Source organism: Oncorhynchus nerka, linkage group LG22 (genome assembly GCF_034236695.1).
Source record: "Oncorhynchus nerka isolate Pitt River linkage group LG22, Oner_Uvic_2.0, whole genome shotgun sequence".
NCBI lineage: Eukaryota > Metazoa > Chordata > Actinopteri > Salmoniformes > Salmonidae > Oncorhynchus > Oncorhynchus nerka.
The window spans coordinates 94,422,605-94,445,110 of NC_088417.1; the positions used below are offsets into that span (position 1 = coordinate 94,422,605).

At 43.2% G+C, this 22,506-nt stretch overlaps 1 protein-coding gene across 1 annotated transcript in view; it reads right to left on the minus strand.

Moving 5' to 3' along the window:
- Positions 1-352: 352 nt before the first annotated feature.
- shc3 (SHC (Src homology 2 domain containing) transforming protein 3) overlaps positions 353-22,506 on the minus strand; it is a 63,705-nt gene continuing 41,551 nt past the window's right edge. Inside the window, exons 4-12 of the mRNA XM_029628596.2 lie at positions 21,120-21,239; positions 20,930-20,995; positions 19,669-19,720; positions 19,414-19,543; positions 15,314-15,455; positions 14,153-14,255; positions 9,845-10,042; positions 7,782-8,077; positions 353-2,998 (exon numbers count right to left, since the gene is read on the minus strand). Coding sequence (XP_029484456.1) covers positions 2,870-2,998; positions 7,782-8,077; positions 9,845-10,042; positions 14,153-14,255; positions 15,314-15,455; positions 19,414-19,543; positions 19,669-19,720; positions 20,930-20,995; positions 21,120-21,239 — 1,236 coding nt within the window. The 3' untranslated portion in view covers positions 353-2,869. The remainder of the gene's footprint in view (positions 2,999-7,781; positions 8,078-9,844; positions 10,043-14,152; positions 14,256-15,313; positions 15,456-19,413; positions 19,544-19,668; positions 19,721-20,929; positions 20,996-21,119; positions 21,240-22,506) is intronic.

The following is a 22,506-nucleotide window of genomic DNA, read 5'->3' on the forward strand; positions in this document are numbered from 1 at the left end:
AAAAATCAGAGTAAGACCAAGTAGATCCACGTACACTTCCTCTTGCTGAAAAATACAGGTATCCTACAGTATCGTAAATAACTGTCTTCTTGTCAAACAAATTAACTGGAAACACAGGTTCTGTTTTGGTTCAAAATACAGGTATCCTACAGTACCGTAAATAACTGTCTTCTTGTCAAACAAATTAACTGCAAACACAGGTTCTGTTTTGGTTCAAAATACAGGTATCCTACAGTATCGTAAATAACTGTCTTCTTGTCAAACAAATTAACTGGAAACACAGGTTCTGTTTTGGTTCAAAATACAGGTATCCTAAACAAATTAACTGTTCTGTTTTGGTTCAAAATACAGTAAATAACTGTCTTCTTGTCAAACAAATTAACTGCAAACACAGGTTCTGTTTTGGTTCAAAATACAGGTATCCTACAGTACCGTAAATAACTGTCTTCTTGTCAAACAAATTAACTGCAAACACAGGTTCTGTTTTGGTTCAAAATACAGGTATCCTACAGTATCGTAAATAACTGTCTTCTTGTCAAACAAATTAACTGCAAACACAGGTTCTGTTTTGGTTCAAAATACAGGTATCCTACAGTACCGTAAATAACTGTCTTCTTGTCAAACAAATTAACTGCAAACACAGGTTCTGTTTGGTTAAATCCTAAATACACATCATTATCTAACAGTGAAATGCATCAGTGTCCCGTTTGTGTCACAGGTTTTTGTTAATGGTCATAATATTTAGTTTCTGTACTTATGCATGAACGTGAGGCTAAAACATATGTTCAGCTTCTCCTCCCATTGGCTGTTTTACCTATGCAATTACTATTAAAATAAATATTTAAAAAAGTTCTAAATATGAATTGTAAATGATTTAATGTATAGATTTCAAGTGGTTGAATTTAAACAAGTTGTACCATACAACTCCAATATTCATTATTTTAATTTTATTACAATGTTATTTCATAGTTAAAACAAATATGTAACATATGCTATATAACATGATAAATATGATTGAACTATTCCTAGTTATGTAAATTCAGTCTAAATGCATAGGTAAAAGGCCAATTTAAATGTTCTATCAGTCAGTTCTTCTGACCATTCTGTGATGTCAATAGACCTATCGAAATCCATACATTGAGAAATGAGAATTAATTTATAATCAATATTGTTACACAAGAGAAAGTGATGTAATATCCTTATTATCTATTTAGGAGTGCGCTAGGTGAAATCGAGAGGATTTTTCTAAACCTCCCGTCGGTATAGTGATTTACGTTAAAACACGTTGGTGAATTGTTCTCAATACAATTAACACAGACAATCTTTTAAACTTCTGATTGTGCTATACATTTGTGATAATAATTTGTCAAATAATACACTTTTAAAAGTCCACTATAAAGCCATAAACGCTAGAAATGATGTGAAGAATATTCATTTGCATGATCGAAGCTCCAAACTAGTTGACTTACTACACACCCAGTTTAAAGAAGGATCCAGAAACCAATTATGAAATAATATTTTGAAAAGCAATAAATAGTTTTTTTTTTTCTTCTTTTTTTACAGTGTTTTAGCATTACACAAGTAACTCCCAAGGGGGTTCAAGGTCTATGAACAATGTCCACAGGAACAGTTAGATTTGTCAAGTCATGCGACTGCAGTGACACAAGAAGAGTACTTCATTATAAAAAGAAATGTCAGTGGGTCAAATCTCAATAGTAAAAACTTGATTCCTCATGCCCCTCCCTCCTAGTTTCCTTCTCAAAGCACATTGGAGCAGAAGATGTGAGGGTCCTCCCCTTGGATCTATATAGCCTCATGAAACCAGACTGACCGCTGAGCTTACATTTCCTAAAGTGAAACTGAATGTGACATTGTCACATTTTGACATTTACACTTGAGTCATTTAGCAGACGGTCTTATCCAGAGAGACTTTACAGTTAGATCAGTCTGGTTTCATGAGGCTAATGGAAGGTTTTTTGGGGGCAAGGAGAGAGGATGCAAGGAATCAAGGGAGTACAACTGAGATTCACCCTGTATCTTTAAAGCCATGTTGACAGCACTATGAGGGGCCAAAGGTTGCGACCCCTGACCCCAACACACTGTGACTACTGTAAAGCAAAACACATTCACGTCTTTAGTTCTTATAAAGCAGATTCATTTTAGCCTGGTCACAGACCCATTTGTGCTGTCTTACCAACTTCTATGGGCTATGGTCATTGTCCCACCCTCGGGTGTTGGCAAGACATCACAAACAGGACTGGGACCAGGCTAGATTCATTAGTAACCCCAAGGGAAGATGTCGTCGCGCTATAGCTGCGATAAAGGACAAACAATCCTAAAATAGTTTCAATATAAACAACAGCATTTTCAAATAGTTGTTCTCCTCTATGTAAATCCTACTTACCAATGACTGTAAATCTGGTTGTGCTTGATAGACAAAACTCAAATTCAGGGTTTTATTCGAAAATACTATTTTCTTTCCCCTCTGATGTCGATTTGCGCTTCGTCATCTAAACTACTAACAGTTGTTTTTCTTTGTTTTTAAAACACCAAATCAACATATATGTCCCAAATGCACCTATATGTCTTCTCAAAAATATAGCATTTCAATCATCACAAGAAAATAATAACAGTTCTATAAATATTTTCTATATCAGCAAACCTTCTTCTTTCTCATCCTCCTTTTTTGTGGCCCGGGAGATTGCTCAGCCACAGACCGCTTCAAAGACACTGTCATCATCGTTAAGTAACCTTTTTTCAACAATAATATATTCTCTATTTTCATCTTCAAGTTTCAGGTTTTCAGGAGGGATTGGAGGTTTAAGTTTCAGAACTCCATCTCCCACCAGGTTTAGTGAGTGGATCGTCACTATTTCCTGTTGCCCACAGGCTGCTTCAGACAAAGTTCACTTCCTGCAGACACTATGGGCAAGCTGTTGTCACGGTGATGGCCTATCAGGTGACTGATGCTGTCAAATATGTGATCTTTTGTCCGCACCTTTTCAAAAGATACAAAGATGTAAAAAAAAAAATAATAATGTTTTAAAGTGAGTGACATGGGAGATATATGAATATTATTATTATTACAGGTAAACATATTTCTCTCTACTATACTGTATCTCTCTCTAGCATACTATATCTCTCTCTAGCATACTGTATCTCTCTCTCTCTAGCATACTGTATCTCTCTCTCTCTAGCATACTGTATCTCTCTCTCTAGCATACTGTATCTCTCTCTAGCATACTATATCTCTCTCTCTAGCATACTGTATCTCTCTCTCTCTAGCATACTGTATCTCTCTCTCTCTAGCATACTGTATCTCTCTCTAGCATACTATATCTCTCTCTCTCTAGCATACTGTATCTCTCTCTCTCTAGCATACTGTATCTCTCTCTCTCTAGCATACTGTATCTCTCTCTCTCTAGCATACTGTATCTCTCTCTCTCTAGCATACTATATCTCTCTCTAGCATACTATATCTCTCTCTCTCTAGCATACTGTATCTCTCTCTCTAGCATACTGTATCTCTCTCTCTCTCTCTCTCTCTCTAGCATACTGTATCTCTCTCTCTCTAGCATACTATATCTCTCTCTCTCTAGCATACTGTATCTCTCTCTCTCTAGCATACTGTATCTCTCTCTCTCTAGCATACTATATCTCTCTCTCTAGCATACTGTATCTCTCTCTCTCTAGCATACTGTATCTCTCTCTCTCTAGCATACTATATCTCTCTCTCTAGCATACTGTATCTCTCTCTCTCTAGCATACTATATCTCTCTCTCTAGCATACTGTATCTCTCTCTCTCTAGCATACTATATCTCTCTCTCTAGCATACTGTATCTCTCTCTCTCTAGCATACTGTATCTCTCTCTCTCTAGCATACTGTATCTCTCTCTCTCTAGCATACTATATCTCTCTCTCTAGCATACTGTATCTCTCTCTCTCTAGCATACTATATCTCTCTCTCTAGCATACTGTATCTCTCTCTCTCTAGCATACTATATCTCTCTCTCTAGCATACTATATCTCTCTCTCTCTAGCATACTGTATCTCTCTCTCTAGCATACTGTATCTCTCTCTCTCTCTCTCTCTCTCTAGCATACTGTATCTCTCTCTCTCTAGCATACTATATCTCTCTCTCTCTAGCATACTGTATCTCTCTCTCTCTAGCATACTGTATCTCTCTCTCTCTAGCATACTATATCTCTCTCTCTCTAGCATACTGTATCTCTCTCTCTAGCATACTGTATCTCTCTCTCTCTAGCATACTATATCTCTCTCTCTCTAGCATACTGTATCTCTCTCTCTCTCTAGCATACTGTATCTCTCTCTCTCTCTCTCTCTAGCATACTGTATCTCTCTCTCTCTAGCATACTATATATCTCTCTCTCTAGCATACTGTATCTCTCTCTCTCTAGCATACTATATCTCTCTCTCTCTCTAGCATACTATATCTCTCTCTCTAGCATACTGTATCTCTCTCTCTCTAGCATACTATATCTCTCTCTCTCTAGCATACTGTATCTCTCTCTCTATAGCATACTGTATCACTCTCTCTAGCATACTGTATCTCTCTCTCTCTAGCATGCTATATCTCTATCTCTCTAGCATACTGTATCTCTCTCTCTCTAGCATACTATATATCTCTCTCTCTAGCATACTGTATCTCTCTCTCTCTCTCTAGCATACTGTATCTCTCTCTCTCCAACATACTGTATATCTCTCTCTCTCTCTAGCATACTGTATCCCCCTCTCTCTCTCTAGCATACTGTATCTCTCTCTCTCTCTAGCATACTGTATCTCTCTCTCTAACATACTGTATCTCTCTCTCTCTAGCATACTGTATCTCTCTCTCTCTCTCTCTCTCTCTCTCTCTAGCATACTGTATCTCTCTCTCTCTCTAGCATACTGTATCTCTCTCTCTCTCTAACATACTGTATCTCTCTCTCTCTAGCATACTGTATCTCTCTCTCTCTCTCTCTAGCATACTGTATCTCTCTGTCTTTCTCTAGCACACTGTATCTCTCTCTCTCTCTCTAGCATACTGTATCTCTCTCTCTCTCTCTAGCATACTGTATCGCTCTCTCTCTCTAGCATACTGTATCTCTCTCTCTCTCTAGCATGCTATATATATATCTCTCTAGCATACTGCATCTCTCTCTCTAGCATACTGTATCTCTCTCTCTCTCTCTAGCATACTGTATCTCTCTCTCTCTAGCATACTATATATCTCTCTCTCTAGCATACTGTATCTCTCTCTCTCTAGCATACTATATCTCTCTCTCTCTAGCATACTGTATCTCTCTCTCTAGCATACTATATCTCTCTCTCTCTAGCATACTGTATCTCTCTCTATAGCATACTGTATCTCTCTCTCTAGCATACTGTATCTCTCTCTCTCTAGCATGCTATATCTCTATCTCTCTAGCATACTGTATCTCTCTCTCTAGCATACTGTATCTCTCTCTCTCTAGCATGCTGTATCTCTCTGTCTCTAGCATGCTATATCTCTCTCTCTCTAGCATACTGTATCTCTCTCTCTCTCTCTAGCATACTGTATCTCTCTCTCTCTCTAGCATACTGTATCTCTCTCTCTCTCTCTCTCTCTCTCTAGCATACTGTATATCTCTCTCTCTAGCATACTGTATCTCTCTCTCTCTCTCTAGCATACTGTATCACTCTCTCTCTCTAGCATACTGTATCTCTCTCTCTCTCTCTCTCTCTCTCTCTCTAGCATACTGTATCTCTCTCTCTCTAGCATACTGTATCTCTCTCTCTCTCTAGCATACTGTATCTCTCTCTCTCTAGCATGCTGTATCTCTCTGTCTCTAGCATGCTATATCTCTCTCTCTCTAGCATACTGTATCTCTCTCTCTCTCTCTAGCATACTGTATCTCTCTCTCTCTCTAGCATACTGTATCTCTCTCTCTCTCTCTCTAGCATACTGCATCTCTCTCTCTCTAGCATACTGTATCTCTCTCTCTCTCTAGCATACTGTATCTCTCTCTCTCTAGCATACTATATATCTCTCTCTCTAGCATACTGTATCTCTCTCTTCTAGCATACTATATCTCTCTCTCTCTAGCATACTGTATCTCTCTCTCTAGCATACTATATCTCTCTCTCTCTAGCATACTGTATCTCTCTCTATAGCATACTGTATCTCTCTCTCTAGCATACTGTATCTCTCTCTCTCTAGCATGCTATATCTCTATCTCTCTAGCATACTGTATCTCTCTCTCTAGCATACTGTATCTCTCTCTCTCTAGCATGCTGTATCTCTCTGTCTCTAGCATGCTATATCTCTCTCTCTCTAGCATACTGTATCTCTCTCTCTCTAGCATACTATATATCTCTCTCTCTCTCTAGCATACTGTATCTCTCTCTCTCTCTCTCTAGCATACTGTATCTCTCTCTCTAACATACTGTATCTCTCTCTCTCTCTCTAGCTTACTGTATCCCCCTCTCTCTCTCTAGCATACTGTATCTCTCTCTCTAACATACTGTATCTCTCTCTCTCTCTAGCATACTGTATCTCTCTCTCTCTCTCTCTCTCTAGCATACTGTATCTCTCTCTCTAGCATACTGTATCTCTCTCTCTAACATACTGTATCTCTCTCTCTCTAGCATACTGTATCTCTCTCTCTCTCTCTCTCTCTAGCATACTGTATCTCTCTGTCTTTCTCTAGCACACTGTATCTCTCTCTCTCTCTAGCATACTGTATCTCTCTCTCTCTCTAGCATACTGTATCGCTCTCTCTCTCTCTTTCTCTCCATCTCTCTAGCATACTGTATCTCTCTCTCTCTCTCTCTCTCTAGCATACTGTATCTCTCTCTCTAGCATACTGTATCTCTCTCTCTCTCTAGCATACTGTATCTCTTTCTCTCTCTCTCTCTCTAGCATACTGTATCTCTCTCTCTCTCTCTAGCATACTGTATCTCTCTCTCTCTAGCATACTGTATCTCTATCTCTCTCTCTAGCATACTGTATCTCTCTCTCTCTATCATACTGTATCTCTCTCTCTAGCATACTGTATCTCTCTCTCTCTCTCTAGCATACTGTATCTCTCTCTCTCTCTAGCATACTATATCTCTCTCTCTCCCTCTCTCTAGCATACTGTATCTCTTTCTCTCCCTCTCTCTAGCATACTGTATCTCTCTCTCTCTCTAGCATACTGTATCACGCTCTCTCTCTCTAGCATACTGTATCTCTCTCTCTAGCATACTGTATCTTTCTCTCTCTAGCATACTGTATCTCTCTCTCTCCCTCTCTCTAGCATACTGTATCTCTTTCTCTCCCTCTCTCTAGCATACTGTATCTCTTTCTCTCCCTCTCTCTAGCATACTGTATCTCTTTCTCTCCCTCTCTCTAGCATACTGTATCTCTCTCTCTCTCTCTCTCTAGCATACTGTATCGCGCGCTCTCTCTCTCTCTCTCTCTCTCCCCCTCTCTCTCTCTCTCTCCCTCTCTCTCTCTCCCTCTCTCTCTCTCTCTCTCTCTCTCTCTCTCTCTCTCTCTCTCTCTCTCTCTCTCCTCCCTCTCCCTCTCTCCTCTCCCTCTCTCTCTCCCTCTCTCTCACACACCCACTGGGCACACACTAGTTGAATCAACGTTGTTTCCACGTCATTTCAACAAAATTACATTGAGCCAATGAGGAATAGACGTTGAATTGACCTCTGTGCCCAGTGGGTATTCACTCAATCACTCACCCTTTCTCTTATTCGCCTTTTCACACTAGTGTAACTCTCTCCCCCCTGCTTCTCCCTCCCTGCTGCTCACCGTGCCCTCAGGGTTCACCAGCAGTAGGTGTTTGGCCAGTCCATTGTGCATGCCTGTCAGAACGTACGACCCAGGGTTGGTGGTGCTCTTCCTAACCAGGAAGTCTCCGTCATCTACCAGTAGTTTCTCTGCGTCTCGTCGGCTCATCTCGCCGTGGTACCAGGCCTGGCCTTCCAGCTCCTCCTGGGCCTTGAAGGCAGCAGAGCGCACCAACAAGGGGCTGGAGTTATCCACAGATCCAGCCTTGTGAAGGGCAGGGACCGCTGACTGGGTCAGGATGGCATCCTCAAAAGGCTCTGTGGTGGTGGGATAAAGAATATATGTAAGCAGGGAACACAATATGGTGAAAATAGGCCTATGCAGGTACAAAGGGGAGCATGGACAATGTAAGTTGTGTAATGTATGTTACACCATTGCATTGTTGAATACTAGTTTCTGATTGGCTTGAAAAGCATTCTATAGCATGCATTATTTAAGTGAAGAAGAAGCCCGGTGTTTGGTGGATATATTGGCATGGGTGTTGTTAGGCCCGAGACGAAGTTCAAGTAACAGACACATCTCAACATCAACTGTTCAGAGGAGTCTGCGTGAATCAGACCTTCATGGTCGAACTGCTGCAAAGAAACATCGCTACTAAAGGACACCAACGCGTCGTGGAACCCACCTTCCACATCGTTTCTACATTTTGTTTTAGAACGCATAGCCCCTGGTTGATTATAACTTCCATAATAGATGTGTTACTATGCTATATGCCTGTGTAGTCATACATTAATGCTTCCCAAGTTTTATTCCTGGAAATAATTACACTATGTGTAGGCACTCGGTAGTAATTGAAATATTATTCAGTAAATTGTTCACATACTGTAAAGGAGGAGGAAGAACCTGGATGAAGGAAGCTATTATAACCAAGATGTCACCTCATTCCCCGCCTCCATTAAGACACACGTGGTTCTTCATTCACCTCTACATTATATTCATAAGGAGCAATGTGGCATACATGTCATTTGTTTGACAGATATATCACCTATATCTGAATAACATGCAGTTTTACATGTAACCCTCAAGTTGTGGGGAGGTTGTGGGGAGGTTGTGGGAAGCCACGACAATCATAGTGTCTACAGCACAGGAGGCTGCTGAGGGGAGGACGGCTCATAATTATGGCAAGAACAGAGTTAATGGAATGGCATCAAATACATGGAAACCATGGAAACCGTGTGTTTGTTAACACTCCACTTATTCCAGCCATTACCACGAGCCCATCCTCCCAAATCAAGGTTCCGCCAGCCTCCTGTGGTCTACAGTGATATCTCCCTTTTGTTTTGGACCTGACACAATGTAATTATAGCACAAAGCAACCCCTTGGAAACAATAGCCAGATCACCTCTATAATTATAATCATGTCTCGTGGTTGGACTAGTGTTATTACTGTTAACAATTAGCGATTAGTGGTAAGGTTATTCTTATACAGGTTCAATAGGAATTATACTAGTGTTATTAGCATAAACATTTTAGCAGTAAGGTTCTTCTTTTTATAAGTATGTTCAGCCGGTCCTAAATCACTCCCTATCCATCCCCCTTGTTCCCCTACACCTCTATGTTAATATGTCTAAGGATAAGTATAAGCAGAGTAGTGGTAAAGCTACAGATCTGTAAACATTGAAGGGCTAGGGCCAAGGGGAGGGGTAGAAATCGTAATAGGACCGGATCATTGGATAGGATTATGCTAGTGTTAACAGCAATTAGCGTTTAGCAGTTAGTTTCTTCTTCTTGTCGATGTTGAATGGGAATATTCTAGTGTAATTAGCGATCCGCGGTTCGTTCCTTCTTCTCATAGATGTTGAATAGGAATATGCTATTAGTTATTAGCATTAGCCATGTCAGCGTTGGGTTAGTTCTTCTTACTCATGTCAAACAGGTCTTTCCTGGGACTGTCTTTTGCTGCCTGCTGCCCCCTCTGGCATGCTGTACAATAATGTGAACATTGCTTACAGGCAAACATCTCTCTCTCTCTCTCTCTCTAACGTTACTGTTAGCAATAAGCAGTTAGAGGTAGATATTCTTACTCATGTCGAACAGGTCTTTCCTTGGACTATCTTTGGCTGCTGTCCCCGCTGCCCCTTCTGCTGCCATGCTGTCCTGTTCAGCCTGCAGGGCTGCCAGCACCTGGGCGTCGATCTGCTGGGTGTTCACGTACGTAGGCACATCCCCTGTTTTTGGTACTGTACTCTTCCCCTCGGGCAGACTGTAGATGTCACATGATCCTAGACATCAAAGCAAAAGTTAAAAGCAAGAAAGACTCATTTATATTTTCTGTCATCTGAAAATAAAATAGACAATACAGAGTCTCTCTCTTTTTACCTGGGGGGGGGGGAGTTATGAGTTAATAGAAATGAGGGATGCATATCTTTCACTTTCAAGATACGTATCTATGGGCTCTAATACAATACAGGAACGATACGTATCTAGATACATGGGCTCTAATACAATACAGGAACAATACGTATCTAGATACATGGGCTCTAATACAATACAGGAACAATACGTATCTAGATACATGGGCTCTAATACAATACAGGAACAATACGTATCTAGATACATGGGCTCTAATACAATACAGGAACAATACGTATCTAGATACATGGGCTCTAATACAATACAGGAACGATACGTATCTGAACTCTGGCCCTTTTCAGGACCCTGTCTTTTAAAAATCCAAATAACTTCACAGATCTTCATTGTAAAGGGTTTAAACACTGTTTCCCATGCTTGTTCAATGAACCATAAAGAATGAATGAACATGCATCTGTGGAACGGTCGTTAAGACACTAACAGCTTACAGATGGTAGGAAATTAAGGTCACAGTTATGAAAACTTAGGACACTAAAGAGGCCTTTCTACTGACTCTGAAAAACACCAAATGAAAGATGCCCAGGGTCCCTGCTCATCTGCGTGAACGTGCCTTAGGCATGCTGCATGGAGGCATGAGGACTGCAGATGTGGCCAGGGCAATAAATTGCAATGTCCGTACTGTGAGACGCCTAAGACAGCGCTACAGGGAGACAGGACGGACAGCTGATCGTCCTCGCAGTGGCAGACCGCGTGTAACAACACCTGCACAGGAACGGTACATCCGAACATCACACCTGCGGGACAGGTACAGGATGGCAACAACAACTGCCCGGGTTACACCAGGAACGCACAGTCCCTCAATCATGCTCAGACTGTCCGAAATAGAATGAGAGAGGCTGGACTGAAGGCTTGTAGGCCTGTTGTAAGGCAGGTCCTCACCAGACATCACCGGCAACAACGTCGCCTATGGGCACAAACCCACCATCGCTGAACCAGACAGGACTGGCAGACAGGACTAGTCTTCACTGACGAGTCTCGGTTTTGTCTCACATGGGGTGATGGTCAGATTTGTGTTTATCATTGAAGGAATGAGCCTTACACCGAGGCCTGTACTCTGGAGTGGTATCTATTTGGAGGTTGAGGGTCTGTCATGGTCTGGGGCGGTGTGTCACAGCATCATCGGACTGAGCTTGTTGTCATTGCAGGCAATCTCAACGCTGTGCGTTACAGGGAAGACATCCTCCTCCCCCATGTGGTACCCTTCCTGCAGGCTCATCCTGACATGACCCTCCAGCATGACAATGCCACCAGCCATACTAGTCGTTTTGTGCGTGATTTCCTGCAAGACAGGAATGTCAGTGTTCTGCCATGGCCAGCGAAGAGCCTGGATCTCAATCCCATTGAGCACATTTGGGACCTATTGGATCGGAGTGTGAGGGCTAGGGCCATTCCCCCCAGAAATGTGCAGGAACTTGCAGGTGCCTTGGTGGAAGCGTGGGGTTATATATCAAACTGGCAAATCTGGTGCAGTCCATGAGGAGGAGATGCACTGCAGTACTTAATGCAGCTGGTGGCCACATCAGATACTGACTGTTCCTTTTGATTTTGACCACCCTTTGTTCAGTGAAACATTATTACCTTTCTGTTCATCACATGAGTCACTGAGTCACGTCCTGACCATAGAGAGCCCTCGGGGTTCTCTATGGTGTTTTAGTTCAGGGCGTGACTCAGGGGGTGTTCTAGTCGTTATATTTCTATGTTGGTGTTTTAGTATGATTCCCAATTAGAGGCAGCTGATTATCATTGTCTCTAATTGGGGATCATACTTAAGATTTCCATTGTTCTCACCTGTTTTGTGGGATATTGTTTGTGTTAGTGCTTTGTGCACTACGGCTTTCACGTTCGTGTTGTTTATGGTTTTTGATAGTTCCACTGTGTAATAAAGTATATGGAACTCATGCTGCGCCTTGGTCCGTTCCTATCGACGAATGTGACAACATGTCTGTGGAACTTGTTCAGTTTATGTCTCAGTTGTTGAATATTGTTATGTTCATACAAATATTTACACATGTTAAAAGTTTGCTGAAAATAAACGCAGGTGACAGTGAGAGGTTTCTTTTTTTGCTGAGTTTAGATGCATGGGATCCGATACGATACATGAACGACACGTTTTAGTTTGAAACGATTTGGTGCCGATTCTATTTGTTTAGAGTAACGAAACAATTTGGTTCGATGCGATACGATTCAATGCACACATTTATTGAATAAACACATTCATTTTCCATTCTAAATGAAAATCTGCTGCTGATGGAGCTCATGAGCTGGGCCTCTCTGAGCTGGGCCTCTCTGAGCTGGGGCCTCTCTGAGCTGGGGCCTCTCTGAGCTGGGGCCTCTCTGAGCTGGGCCCTCTCTGAGCTGGGACTCTAAGCTGGGCCTCTCTGAGCTGGGACTCTAAGCTGGGCCTCTCTGAGCTGGGACTCTAAGCTGGGCCTCTCTGAGCTGGGCCTCTCTGAGCTGGGCCTCTCTGAGCTGGGTCTCTCTGAGCTGGATCTGTCTGAGCTGGGGCCTCTCTGAGCTGGGCCTCTCTGAGCTGGATCTATCTGAGCTGGGCCTCTCTGAGCTGGCCTCTCTGAGCTGGGCCTCTCTGAGCTGTGCCTCTCTGAGCTGGATCTGTTTGAGCTGGGCCTCTCTGAGCTGGCCTCTCTGAGCTGGGCCTCTCTGAGCTGGATCTGTCTGAGCTGGATCTGTCTGAGCTGGGCCTCTCTGAGCTGGGCCTCTCTGAGCTGGGCCTCTGAGCTGGGCCTCTCTAAGCTGGATCTGTCTGAGCTGGGCCTCTCTGAGCTGGGCCTCTCTGAGCTGGGCCTCTCTGAGCTGGATCTGTCTGAGCTGGATCTGTCTGAGCTGGGGCCTCTCTGAGCTGGGCCTCTCTGAGCTGGGCCTATCTGAGCTGGATCTGTCTGAGCTGGGCCTCCCTGAGCTGGGCCTCTCTGAGCTGGGCCTCTCTGAGCTGGATCTGTCTGAGCCGGGCCTCTCTGAGCTGGGCCTCTCTGAGCTGGGCCTATCTGAGCTGGATCTGTCTGAGCCGGGCCTCTCTGAGCTGGGCCTCTCTGAGCTGGGCCTCTCTGAGCTGGATCTGTCTGAGCTGACGTGTGTGTGTGTGTGTGTGTGTGTGTGTGTGTCAACATTTCCCTTAGCCGGTAATAGCCGTCTTTTGACCAATTAAAAAAAATAGAAAAGCTAATAAATAAAATTGTCCGGGAAAAGAAGAAAAAACACCATTGTGAAGTAACGCTTTTTAGCCTCTTCATTGATGGAAATACATTTTACCGGTCATGCTTATCCGTCTATAGGTTCATTTGCATAATTTAGTGTACTTAATTCGGCACTCGTGTACAGTATATTCGTTATGGATTTGATCACATGCGTACAGCATACAGATACAGTCTTTGAGTGTAAAATCTGTCAGACAGCGCGAGAGCTGCTGCTACAACATCTCAAACAGCAAATGCAAAATGCAAAGGCAACGGAAGGCAAGTCACACACCACTTTGCAATGAGCTGGAGGCAGTATGCATTTTGAAAACAGATACTTAACTGTTTGAAAGCTGAAAGTTTTATTACATATTATGAGGCATGTCTTACCTTGCTTCAAAGTAGCCTAGCCAAAACCTGACCATATCTGTGGAGCACAATTATGTTTATATAACTTGAAATAAAAGCATGGATGAGTCTCTGTATCAGCCTGAGAGACAAACGGCCGTGCCTTGGCAATGTTCCTCAGGTGGTAAAAAGCTATTTTGGTCCTAAGATTATGTTTAGTTATATTTGACTGGGACCGATACGTAATGGTCAATCTTAATGGTGAGCGAGAGAAACGGTGAGACGGAGAGAGAGCAAGAGACAGAGAACGACAGACAGAGAGAGAAAGCTAGAGACAAACAGAAAACAAAGAGAGAGATTGTGACACGTCCAGAAAGAAGAGAGAGAGAAAGAGAGACCAGAGACAGATAGATCCTCTTTTACCCTGTTGGACGAGTATCCCAGTAGGCCTCCTGTCCGCTCCCCAGATCTCGCCACAGTGTCTACCCTGGTAGTAAGTCTGGTCCACCCCAGCCCCTGGGGCCTGCTGCTCGAGGGACAGACACAGGAAAAACAACAGAATGAGTCAGAGAAAAATAAAGATAAAAAACAACAACTCTTCTGCAAGGTCTGTATTCCTTCCTTCCTCTGTCAACAGGATCCATCTCATTCATGATTGGGAAGCAAATCAAATCCCAGAGGCTAACAGGATGTATTTCTAGACTGTGGTGACGTATGTAGGCCCTGGGTGCCTTAGGAAGAGGTAGCATGGATGAGGTAGGAAAGATTAGGGTAGGATGGATGAGGTTGGTGTGGATAAGGTATAATGTATGAGGTAGGTGTGGATGAGGTAGATGTCGATGAGGTAGGATGGATGGATGAGGTAGGATGGATGAGGTAGATGTGGATGAGGTAGGTGTGGATGAGGTTGATGTAGATGAGGTAGGATGGATGAGGTAGACTAGATGAGGTAAGATGGATGAGGTTGGTGTGGGTGAGGTTGGTATGGATGAGGTTGGATTAGACGAGGTTGGATGGATGAGGTAGGTGTGGATGAGGAAGGATGGATGAGGTAGGTGTGGATGAGGTTGGATGGATGAGGTAGGTGTGGATGAGGAAGGATGGAATGGACATCCTGGGAATTATATTTCTAACTGATGATGACGTACCTACACATCATGTTGATTTGTGGTACTGTGTGGCTCAGTTAGTGCAACGCCAGCGAAGCCAAGATAGTGGGTTCATGTCCCGCAGTGATCACACAAAACATGTATGTAGTCACTGTTCAAAACTGTGTTGAACTCTTTGCAGAATTTTATATATGTATATTTATTTAACTCGGCAAGTCAGTTCAGAACAAATTCTTATTTACATTGATGGCCTACCCCGGCCAATCCTGGGACAATTGTGCAGCGCCCTATGGGACTCCCAATCACGTCTGGATGTGATACAGCCTGGATTCAAACCAGGGACTGTAGTGACACCTCTTGCACTAAGACGCAGTGCCTTAGACCGCTGTGCCACTCGGGAGCTCTAAAGTGTAGCACTCTGTCCTGGCTGTTGCTGCTGCATATGGTGAGATGTGGCGAGGGAACTGTCCTGTACCTCAGCCTGGATGCTCTGGCCTAGCCGGGTGTCTATGAATCCTCCAGGTGGTGGCATCTTGCCGGGGATATTGTTGTAGTACGGATGTTCGGCAGGCTCCTCCTCCTCCTCCTCTGTCCAGACTGACTCCATATTCAGAACCCTGTCATCACACAGAGGGTCGATCAGCTGTGAATTGCTGCTCACTAGAAAGCAGGATTAATACGTGGATCGTGAAGCTCTTCCTGCAGACATTACAGCATATGTCTAGCAGGGTGGATGGGAAGGATGTACCAACATATGTCTAGCAGGGTGGATGGGAAGGATGTACCAACATATGTCTAGCAGGGTGGATGGGAAGGATGTACCAACATATGTCTAGCAGGGTGGATGGGAAGGATGTACAACATATGTCTAACAGGGTGGATGGGAAGGATGTACCAACATACAGTTGAAGTCAGGAGTTTACATACACCTTGGCCAAATACATTTAAACTCAGTATTTCACAAATCCTGACATTTAATCATAGTAAACTTTCCCTGTCTTAGGTCAGTTAGGATCACCACTTTATTTTAAGAATGTGAAATGTCAGAATAACAGTAGAGAGAATTATTTCTTTCAACTTTTATTTCTTTCATCACATTCCCAGTGGGTCAGAAGTTTACAAACACTCAATTAGATTTTGGTAGCATTGCCTTTAAATTGCTTAACTTGGGTCAAACGTTACGGGTAGCCTTTCACAAGCGTCCCACAATAAGTTGGCTGAATTTTGGCCCATTCCTCCTGGCAAGAGCTGGTGTAACTGAGTCAGGTTTGTAGGCTTCCTTGCTCGCACACGCTTTTTCAGTTCTGCCCACAAATTTTCTATAGGATTGAGGTCAGGGGGTTGTGATGACCAGTCCAATACCTTGACTTTGTTGTCCTTAAGCCATTTTACCACAACTTTTGAAGTACGCTTGGGGTCATTGTCATTTTGGAAGACCCATTTGCGACCAAGCTTTAACTTCCTGACTGATGTCTAGAGAAGTTGCTTCAATATATCCACATAATTTCCCTGCCTCATGATGCCATCTATTTTGTGAAGTGCACCAGTCCCTCCTGCCGCAAAGCACTCCCACATGATGATGCTGTCACCCCATGCTTCTCGGTTGGGATGGTGTTCTTCGGCTTGCAAGTGTCATGACGTTGGCCTCTTTGGGTGTAGCAATCCCCATCTCCCTGCCCCCCCCCCCCCCCTTTCCTCCTTCAACTAGGTTGCTGTGGTCAGAGAGACGTTGTAAATTCCTGAGGATCTCCTCATGGACACACAGTATATAGAGAGGGTACATTTTCATAGAGGACAACGGAAATCCTTCCACCTCACAGAACTTGAGGTACGAACAAATTTCATGTTCCGGAGAAAGTATGAAAAATCGGTGAAGAATCCAGCTACAAACTGGTCCATTTGTCACAACTTGGGGAAGCTCATGGGAGACGGTGTGGCCACATTACCTAAACGCTGTTTATATAATAGCCTCAGATATGAGGTTTACATCTAATTGTTGTTTAAGATGAATGAGTGAGTATGATACTGTTTGTATAATTGTGTAATATGATTTTGGACTGTTTAATGAAGACAAATACAATTCCCTTTTGATTTGAACTAAATCAGAGGACCACCCCTGAGCCCAGTTAGGGTCAGGGCCTCCGGGGACAGCCCTTTTTCGGCCCTTCCGAATAAAACCCCCACTCGATTTTTCGATCAGCAGATCAAGCTTACCTCAATTACGAGATGGCTAAAGGTTGCAGACCATGTTTTTCTCCATTATGAGGACAAAGGTTGTAGACCATTGCTGAATCTTTTAACCAAACCACGTGGTTAACTCTTAGACTATCGATACCGACAGAATAAGAACAAGTCTTTGATATTAATTACTAGTCTGCAGCTAGGAATTCGGTATCATTGCACACGAAGAACGACAACCGCCGAAACATCCATTCTATAACAAATGTCACTCTGAACTATCCCCTCTAACCACAACCGAGAGAGAGAGGGAGAGAGACAGACAATTCTACAAAAGAAACAAACTTTTCACCAGCGATCAAGACGACACACTGAGCCTAAATATATATATTGATTGCAATTGTTCCCGAATGAGTGAGCGTTCATGTGTAAAGGATTAGCATTCAAATTGTTATAATTATCACTCTTTAGTGACTTCTTAGTCGACCCCCACTTCCCCTTTTGTCTAACAAGCCGTCATGCCGGTTTAGCCCACTATGGCACATCCGCTATCATTTCATGTACCCACATTTACCTTGTTTGTTTGTTTATACATTTCTGTGAATTACTTAGTTAGTAATAAATAAATGATTTAAGACAATTCATGTATGGATGACTTATAGTGAAGACTGGATTCGTGCAGATAACCAACAATTTACGATGTTTGGAATGAGACTAACGTGAAGTCGCTCTGGATAAGAGCGTCTGCTAAATGACTTAAATGTAAATGTAAATGTAAATGTAGGTAAAGTAAATAATTCAATAATTTGAATATTAATTGATCAGATAAAATATCTGAAAAGTTATTTTAGGAAATGATAACTTTGTAATCTGAATATTTGTCCTTGGTGCCCCGACTTCCTAGTAATTACGGTTACATGATTAATCAGTCTAATCGCGTAATAACTCATTACAGAGAATCTTTGATAAAAACTATCAGTCTTCAGTTAATGATAGTAAAGACACGACACAAGCCTCCCCCTTTTTCCTCCAAACATAACGATGGTCATTATGGCCAAACAGTTCTATTTTCGTTTCATCAGACCAGAGTACATTTCTCCAAAAAGTACAATCTTTGTCCCCATGTGCAGTTGCAAACCGTAGTCTGGCTTTTTTATGGCGGTTTTGGAGCAGTGGCTTCTTCCTTGCTGAGCGGCTTTCAGGTCATGTTGATATAGGACTAATTTTATTGTGGATATAGATACTTTTGTAAATGTTTCCTCCAGCATCTTCACAAGGTCCTTTGCTGTTGTTCTGGGATTGATTTGCACTTTTCACACCAAAGTACATTCATCTCTAGGAAACAGAACGCGTCTCCTTCCTGAGCGGTATGACGGCTGCTTGGTGTTAATTATTGCGTACTATTGTTTGTACAGATGAATGTGATACCTTCAGGCATTTAGAAATGGCTCCCAAGGATGAACCAGACTTGTGGAGGTCACAATTTTTGACTGATTTATTTTCATTTCCCCATGATGTCAAGCAAACAGGCAAGGTAGGCCTTGAAATACATCCACAGGTACACTTCCAATTGACTCAAATTATGTCAATTATCTTAACAGAAGCTTCGAAAGTCATGACATCATTTTCTGGAATTTTCCAAGCTGTGTAAAGTCAACTTAGTGTATGTAAACTTCTGACCCACTGGAATTGTGATACAATGAATTATAAGTAAAATAATCTGTCAGCAAACAATTGTTGGAAAAATTACTTGTGTCATGCACAAAGTAGATGTCCTAACCGACTTGCTAAAACTATAGTTTTTTAACAAGACATTTGTGGAGTGGTTGAAAAACTAGTTTTAATGACTCCAAGTATGTAAACTTCTGACTTCAACAGTATGTCTAGCAGGGAGGATGGGAAGGACATACAACATATGTCTAGCAGGGAGGATGGGGAGGACATACAGCATATGTCTAGCAGGGAGGATGGGGAGGACATACAGCATATGTCTAGCAGGGAGGATGGGAAGGACATACAGCATATGTCTAGCAGGGAGGATGGGGAGGACATACAGCATATGTCTAGCAGGGAGGATGGGGAGGACATACAGCATATGTCTAGCAGGGAGGATGGGGAGGACATACAGCATATGTCTAGCAGGGAGGATGGGGAGGACATACAACATATGTCTAGCAGGGAGGATGGGGAGGACATACAACATATGTCTAGCAGGGAGGATGGGGAGGACATACAGCATATGTCTAGCAGGGAGGATGGGGAGGACATACAGCATATGTCTAGCAGGGAGGATGGGGAGGACATACAGCATATGTCTAGCAGGGCACACACACACACACACACACACAAAACATAGGAAATAATGTCACTGTCGCCTATGATGGCAGACGGACTCACCTGTCGTGTACAGAGGTCATCTTGCTGGAGGGACACTGGAGGTACTGCTGGAAACGGAGGTCAAAGGCCTGGCCGATGGTGCTGATCACATCCTGGGCCAGACCATCACAACACTCCAGAATATGACACGCTAGAATAGGAGAAGAGGTGCAGAGGTCAACTACCAGCAGGAGAACGGTGAAGAAGAAGAAGAAGAAGAAGAAGAAGAAGAAGAAGAAGAAGAAGAAAAAGAAGGGAAATACAGGTAGGGCCTACCTCTTCGGTTGACAGGATCTTTTGCTACATAGGCAACATAATGAGTCGTGTCCTGGACCAAGGAAAGGAAAATTAGTCAATGGTGAACAGAGACGCCAAAGGGAAAGTCAACCAGGAAGGCATTCATACATCGACATCTACAGCAGTCCTAAGGAGAGTCTGCATACTAATGTATAGATGTGTTAATACACCGGATTGACATGAGTGATAAACAAAATAAACCGATATGGGGCGGCAGGTAGCCTCGTGGTTAGAGTGTAGAGGCGGCAGGTAGTCTAGTGGTTAGAGTGTAGAGGCGGCAGGTAGCCTCGTGGTTAGAGTGTAGAGGCGGCAGGTAGCCTGGTGGTTAGAGTGAAGAGGCGGCAGGTAGTCTAGTGGTTAGAGTGTAGAGGCGGCAGGTAGTCTAGTGGTTAGAGTGTAGAGGCGGCAGGTAGTCTAGTGGTTAGAGTGTAGAGGCGGCAGGTAGCCTCGTGGTTAGAGTGTAGAGGCGGCAGGTAGTCTAGTGGTTAGAGTGTAGAGGCAGCAGGTAGTCTAGGGTTAGAGTGTAGAGGCGGCAGGTAGCCTCGTGGTTAGAGTGTAGAGGCGGCAGGTAGCCTCGTGGTTAGAGTGTAGAGGCGGCAGGTAGCCTAGTGGTTAGAGTGTAGAGGCGGCAGGTAGTCTAGTGGTTAGAGTGTAGAGGCGGCAGGTAGCCTCGTGGTTAGAGTGTAGAGGTGGCAGGTAGCCTCGTGGTTAGAGTGTAGAGGTGGCAGGTAGCCTCGTGGTTAGAGTGTAGAGGTGGCAGGTAGTCTAGTGGTTAGAGTGTAGAGGTGGCAGGTAGTCTAGTGGTTAGAGCATTGGGCCAGTAACAGAAAGGTTGCTGGATTGAATCCCCGAGCTGACAAGGTCAAAAAAAATCTGTCGTTCTGCCCCCTGAACAAGGCAGTTAACACACTGTTCCCCGGTAGGCCCATCACTGTAAATAAGAATTTGTTCTTATCTGACTTGCCTAGTTAAATATAAAAAAATAAACATCTATCTGCCCATATTAGAGACTTGGATGAGTCTCATGATTGTCTCAGCCATAATCTACAGTCAGATTCATTCAACAGATAAAACATGGCTCCATAAATCTTTCTGTTTTTCCGCTTGTGTTTGTGATCCACATTTCCCATAAGCTCTCTCCCATTGTAAATAACAATGTGTTCTTAACTGACTTGCCTAGTTAAATAACGGTTCAAATAAAGGTTCAAATAAAGGTTCAAATCAAAAAAATGGTTCTTACTGGATCACTCACTGGATCTCCTCCTGATGCAAAGGAAATGGACTGCATATGATGATTGGCTATGATCTGGCAGAGGCACACACATTGATCAGGAAATCAAATAACACTGTAGCCTAACTGTTCTTGACATCTCTTACAGAAATATATTTTCTTAACGAAAGGGAACTTTACATTGTTTGTAAAAACTGACCTGTTTGGAGTCTGGGGTCATCAGGTTGAGGCTGCTGGTGGAGATATTCAAATTGATGCTCATCCCAGCAAACTGAAGGTTGCTCTTCCCCAAGATGCTGGACAGGGCTTTAGATGGAGGCTGGGGGGAGAGAAGAGAGGCAGGTAGGAGATGAGTTGTACATCATACACAAATAGAGCAATAATAATATGAATAATACATTTTGTTTGGTCATTTTATTCAGAAACCCAACGTGCCAGGACACTGAAGCAGCTGCTATACTCTGATAGTCTACAGCAGTTGTCACCAACCTTTTCTGAGTCAAGATCACTTTCTGAGTCAAGATCACTTTCTGAGTCAAGATCACTTTCTGAGTCAAAATGCATGTCGAGATCTACCCGCTCTGATTTTTTATTACCATGACTTAGAAAATGTAAGCCCATGCAACATTAACCAATTAAAAACAGTACTGTAGCAATGAGGTTTGTTCAGTAAACTATAGGCCAATACATTATCACCATACTGGCTTTGCCTGAATTCACCTGCCAATGCATTGTTGTTCGGGACATTTAAAAATATATATATTTCAAAATTTGAGGTAGGCTATATGATCGGTAATAGATTCATTGTTGTATTACTTGTGAGGCACAGCTGAGTGAGCATACGTTTAAATAATTAGCTTTTTATTTTACTGGGCTGATGGTGCCTGCATCTGATGGTCAGTCTCAGTGGGGGGGAGAGAGCAGCAGACTGAGGGTCAGTCTCAGCGGAGGGAGAGAGCAGCGGACTGAGGGTCAATCTCAGCGGAGGGAGAGAGCAGCAGACTGAGGGTCAATCTCAGCAGAGGGAGAGAGCAGCAGATGGAAGGTCAATCTCAGAGGAGGGAGAGAGCAGCAGATGGAAGTTCAATCTCAGCGGAGGGAGAGAGCAGCAGACTGAGGGTCCATCTCTCAACATCCCTCCGCTCTCCCTTTCCTCCACTGACACTGACCAAAAAGGGACACGGTCATCCAGCTGATAGCGAAACTTGAGTCGCACCGCATTAATGCGCATGTTCATGTTGTTACTCCTATGAACGGAGAGAGTGAAATCTTCCTCGATACTAAAAAAAGACCCAAGCCACTAATAATAACAACAACGCAAGTCTATAGATACACTTTCCTACTCACAGTATCAATTTTGCATTAGCTTTCTTGTATGCCTGCTACGTTACTACAGACTCGGTCATCTGAGCAATCTGAAAGGCCAGAGATGGCGTAGTGCACTTGATTTCCTCTCCACGCCCCCTGGGAAGGCAGGGTCTGTACCTTCAGACATAAGAAATGGCAACAGTTTGCCTACCCGGCGCGCAGGGCAGCTGAATTGGCTGCACCTACCACCCACAGCTTGAGACTAATAAAACTATAGG